This window comes from Rhipicephalus sanguineus, chromosome 6 (genome assembly GCF_013339695.2).
Source record: "Rhipicephalus sanguineus isolate Rsan-2018 chromosome 6, BIME_Rsan_1.4, whole genome shotgun sequence".
NCBI classification, from domain to species: domain Eukaryota; kingdom Metazoa; phylum Arthropoda; class Arachnida; order Ixodida; family Ixodidae; genus Rhipicephalus; species Rhipicephalus sanguineus.
In genome coordinates this window covers 151,598,713-151,604,099 of record NC_051181.1, presented here as the reverse complement: position 1 = coordinate 151,604,099, position 5,387 = coordinate 151,598,713, and the positions used below count along the sequence as shown (strand labels likewise).

Below are 5,387 nucleotides of genomic sequence, written 5' to 3'. Positions count from 1 at the left end.
AAGTGTATTGCAGTGCTGATGATTGATATGTGCAGAAAAGTTCTCAAGTAATCGCCGACTATTAGTTGTAGGTAAAGGTCTATGACCTTCAACTCCGTACACATAGGCTGACGACGTGTACTCTCAGAGCAATGTCACGTTCACATTCGAGAAGTTCACATATAATCAGGCACGTAGGCAAGGGGGGGGGGGGGGGGGGGGGCGGGGGGCCCGGGCCCCCCCGTAATTTTTCCAGCCTTCTATATTCCCAGGCAACTTTTTTTTTGTTTTTGCAATGGAAAGACTTTCTTTCGAACAATTAGGCCTTGGGCCCCCCCCCCCCCCGAAAAAAAAATCCTGGCTACGTGCCTGCATATAATTAATATCAGATAACGCTGAACTTTTCAACAAGGTACGTTACTTGTTACGTAAGTTTTGGCCACAACTCTCTGAACAAGCCATATATATCTGTATACTAACGTTGGCCCAAACGTTCACTTGCGTGTCCATGTGCACTCTATTCTCGAGGCAACAGCAATAGGCGAGGTTGCATGCCCACAGTAATGATATTGTCTCATTTCTGTCTCACCGTTTGCCCATATGCGTCCATCATGATGCACAAAGAGTAGTACATTTGAACACACGGGCTTTTGTATCCCCTGAGAGAATGTTTAAATATTTTGTTTGACCGAAATAGTCTTTACGCTGCTGCGCTTGGTAAGCGAACTCGTGTGAGCACTCGCGTTGCCCGAGTAAGTCACTACGCTGTCAAACGTTGCTCACGCGTGCACAAGTCCAGCGTCACGTTGTATCCACAAGCATCAGCGAGCCCTCACGCCAACTATTGCAGCAAGAGTTCCTCGATTCTTGCCGGGTAACGCTGTGTATGACGTCAGAATGTCCCAACACTGACACGTGCACAGTTGAATCAGGATGGTCACCAGGAGAAGCCCTGACCACCTTTTATAACGCGCGCGCACAGTCTTAAGAGTTGGTCACAGAGCGAAACCCGTACTCGTCTTCCAACCGCCCCGCCCTGTCACCGGACCACTCCTGTTCGAGCGACTTGGATATGTTGCGCCTCTCCTCCTGGTTACGTACCAGAGAGTACAGGTTGCTCCTCTGCTTAGGTCGGTGGCCCGGTTCACTGGGCCTCGCCGGCAGCGGCGGCGGTGGCCGCTGGAGCTCGGAGGTCACGCTTCCGGTCGAGTTCACAAAGTCGTACAGGACCTCCTCGTAGACGTGGTACTCCGAGTCTGAGAGTGGCCTCTGGGTCTGCTGCTGCTGCTGCTGTTGACGCGGCTGCGTCGTAGTGTTCCCTCCTCTGGAACCACCGATGTGGGTGTCGCGTAGAGGCTGCGTTGAGGAGGACGCGGCTGTTGTCGCCGCCACGGAAAGCTTGCTGGAAGAAGTCTTCGCTGGTCGTGGTTCCGTGATCTTCTTGTGCTGAAGGTCCTCAATAATCTCGAGCATGCACTTGGCGACCTCGTTGAAGCGTGACTTGGCAGAGCGCATGAGAGTAGGCTTGGGAGAGCACGGCTTCGCACTGCTGGCAGCGGTCGTCGCGTGAGCTGCCGAACAACGTGGCGTGGGGACAGGGTGGCCAGCACCGCTCTTCTCTGAGCGCGAAACAGGTGGTTCTGCAGCCATCGGAGGGCTGTACGTGCCCAATGCCAGCTGCACGGGGTCCTGTTGGTGATGTTGCGGCTTTTGGTGCGGTTGCCTACTGTGACTTTGGGAACGCCGGCTTGGTTCGGCTGTCAACGCTGCGTTATTGTGGTCTTTGGAGGTCTCTTGGGATTTGTCTGCATATGCAAAAACAAAGAAGACAACGCGTTAATACAACTCCTTTATTACTCCTTCTTTTTTTTCTGTGATGGGTAGTTAGCTATTGGAACACCCAACTACTGATTTGCTGTTATAAACTTCCTCATTGTGCTTATCTATGCCTCTTTGATGTAAGTAAAACATTCGGTCTGAAAAGATCGCATGCCTCGTGCAACAAAAATGTCCTTTCTGTTTCACTGTCTCACCTTGGGTACTAAAATGAAGAATTGCCGACCTCGTAGCCACGACTTACACACGCTAGCTAGCGATCAAGAAACCAGTTTAGGCGCCGGTGACTCACCTTTCAAGCACTTAACCTTGGCGACGCTGTATCCCGCGTTGGAGCGGTACTTCTCCTCGACCATGGTCACGTACGTTGACGGCGGGAACCGGGCATCCAGGTCGTAGTAGTCGGGCTTGCCCCCACAAAGGAGGCTGTCGATCTCTTCTTCCAAGGTCCCGCCGCTGTCGGGCCTCTCGAGGTTGGCGCGCAGATTGGCACAAAGCGGGTCCTTGAGGATGGGCTTGGCCCGCGTTCCGGGCGCCTTGGCCGGCGAGCACGAGGGCGCCGAGGTCAGCTTCTCGGTGCTGAACCTCACCGTCTTGTCGCCCGCCGAGCCCGCACGGGGACTGCTGCTACTGCTCTTGGGGCTCACCGGCGACTCGCAACGGGCAATGGCCGTCAGCAGGGACTGGCGCAGCTGCATCAAGTGATCAAGGTCGGCGTCAAGCTCCTCCTGCGTCGGCTTGTGGCCCTGCTGTCCTCCCGCGGAAGCGGGCGCTGCGAGCCTGGCCGTCGTCGCAGCCACCGTAGAGGGCTGCGCCAGAGCGACGACAGCCTTACTAGAGGATTTGGCTTCGGCATCGTAGTCCGGTATCTCGGGCGTCGGGCAGAGGCTCTTGTAGCCACTGTCGATAGAGCCCGCGTACGCGATGGACTCGCCGTCACTGTGCTGGCGCGCCTGGCGCCGCTGCAGGTACACGCTGGCCAGGTCGTAGTAGTCGTCCGACTCGCAGCACGGGTCGTACGTCATGGAGCCGATCGTGTCCAGCAGCGGATTGCCGGAGGAAGACAGAGAGCTTCGTTGCTGCTGGCTGCCGCTACTGCTGCTACTGGTACTGCTTCCGCTGCTACCGCAAGCAGCGTACGAGCAGCGCTGAGACATCGGCCTCTTCTTCCGGCGAGCGCCGGGCGACGCCGTCGGCGACGACGGGTCCCGTCGAACGTCGGGCGAGGATGGGATGCGAACGGGCTTCGGCGGTCGCGGAGCGGCCGTCGTCTGTGCCGGGGCGGCAGCGTCGCCTCCACGCAGGCTACCGACAGCGACGGCGGCAGGCGCTGCTGTGTCGTCGGCTGCTGCCGACGGCAGCGGTTGTTGACTCGGCGGCAAGGTGTGCTGCTGCTGTTGCTGCTGGGCGTCACCGGCCGGGTGGTCAGTCGGCGGCAGCGTCCCTCCCACGACCACGTCCTCGAAGGTGTTGTACATGTGCCACATCTGCCGGGTGAAGTCATCCCCTTGCAGGCTGAGTTCCGCCTGCGTCGTAAAAGAAGACAAGGCGCGAGAATGTCAGAGGCTGATTGAGGACGGCCGCGCCAGCTACTAGCTGCAGCCTCCCTCCCTTCCTCCCTCCCCCTTTTATTTACAGCCGCTCATCAATACAAGGCGTCGTATAACTTTCCCTCCTTCAACCTCGTCCTTTCGACGTGTACCTGTGTGCACACCGCTTTCTGTACGCCGCTGTCCGGTGCACTGAGTCCAACAAAAGGACATCGCGGGACGCCATAAAGTCTTCGGCTCCGAGAGACGAACAGAGTGAGAGAAAAGGCGGACGCGTCAAGTCTTCATGCATGAGAACGAGAATGCCGCAATGGCCTTTGGAAGCGGCGGCACGTGGCCACTATGAACACTTTATACATCCCCTTAGCTGCCATAACTCCAACCAAGCGTACCCGGCGCCGCGTTTGAACTCACGCGGTGCATATAGCATACTTGAATGAAGACTTACGTCTTTAGCGAAACTGAAATGTATAACCGACATTTTGCAAAATGTACACCACATGAACGGCCTCCGGGGCTTAACTCCGAATGTAGTCAAAACTAATGTTGCGTGTTGGCCAACTGTGGTTTTGTTTAATATGCGAGCATTCCATCTGAATTGTATAGTGACTACGGTGCAATAATGAGCTTATTGCACAGTAATGCTTTCACGTGGAGGCGTTGACCCAGGCTACAAGCATAGTCCGAACTTGGCAACAAACACGCCTTTCGTTCTTCTTTTTGTGTTTTTTCGTCACTCGCCCTGCGGCTGAGTATTATTCCAAATATAAAATAGTCAAAAGGTCAAGCTTAAAAGTTTGCATCCAAAGAAAAAGCAAACAAATGCGAAATGCGCTAAAGGAAAGTGTGATATAGTGAACGCTTACGGGGTTGTACAGCTGAGACTGGCATTTTGAATGAATATTTATCGGCAGATGGTCCAGAAGGTGAATACGCGCAACAGTGTGGGTATAGTGCTGTCAGTTTTGTGCCAGACTCGAGCAGATGTCGATTGGTGTTGCCAAAAGATAAAACTGTAGGTTGAGGATCACTTGGAAGAGTTCCATCACCTGCAAGGGTTTTATCGAATATACCGTTTCACTTGTTGGAGGTGCCCGGCAACCTTGGAAATAACGTGAATTACCAGCCGGACGATACAAGCCGGACGATACCCACTGCCACTGCTGCAGTCATGCCTGATGAAACCAGCCAACGAGATGCACCATAGCGCTGCGTGCACCTTCAATATACATTAGTGTTAACTGAGCAAGTCTTCAATCATTCTTGCTGTGCTCCATTTAAAGAATGTCATGTGGTAAAAAATGATCCCGAGTAGCACTCTCCCCGCTCCTTCCCTACATTTTTCTGTCGATGGCAAGTCACCAAAAGCCAGTTCATTCAAAGAAAGTAGCAAACAAAGCTGCGAATCAATCTTTGATCGGGGCTGCGAATGTTATAAGCTTATGCGCACGTGAAGTGTGACGGTTGTTTTACATTTCTTAAAGTATCAGTGGCGTTATCCATTTATATATGTCCGGGAAAAACTTCTCAAACATTTATGTCATGTCCTGTTTTGTGGTTGTCGAATGCAATGGGCAACCAACTGGCCCTTATTGCAACTCTTTACTCGGCCAGACTGCATGTTTAGTCGTGTCCTTGCAAATTCTGGTTATAACAGCCATACTGCAGAGCGCACACCTTTAGACAATGCTACACGGTGCTTGCGGACATATCGAAATAGCTGAGCAAGCACCGCCGAGAACTTCAATCAAAGTTAGCTTCACGCTTTAGCAGAGTCCTTTGTGTACGGAAAACTCAAGCTGGGAAACGCGACGTAGACTGTATAGTCCCTTTCATCGCAAGCGGCGGCTCGGGAAAGGCCCCATCGGAAAGACTTTTTTCGGGAAATCTGATTATAGAGAGTCTCGCAAACGAAGGGTTTCCGAGCCGAGTTCAGAGCGGCTCGCGCCCGCCAGCCTAATTACAGGGCGGCTATATCGAGAGAGGCTCTCGTCGTCGTCCCTGCTTAACTTCGTAAATCAC

At 53.6% G+C, this 5,387-nt stretch overlaps 1 protein-coding gene across 1 annotated transcript; it reads right to left on the bottom strand.

The window, feature by feature from the left end:
• Window positions 1-345: 345 nt before the first annotated feature.
• Window positions 346-3,363, bottom strand: LOC119397638 (serine-rich adhesin for platelets). Its single transcript, XM_037665064.2, has 2 exons — window positions 2,108-3,363; window positions 346-1,784 (listed from the first exon to the last, which is right to left on the bottom strand). The coding sequence occupies exons 1-2, from the start codon at window positions 3,300-3,302 to the stop codon at window positions 964-966; spliced, it is 2,016 nt and encodes a 671-aa protein (XP_037520992.2). The 5' UTR covers window positions 3,303-3,363; the 3' UTR covers window positions 346-963.
• Window positions 3,364-5,387: the final 2,024 nt, after the last annotated feature.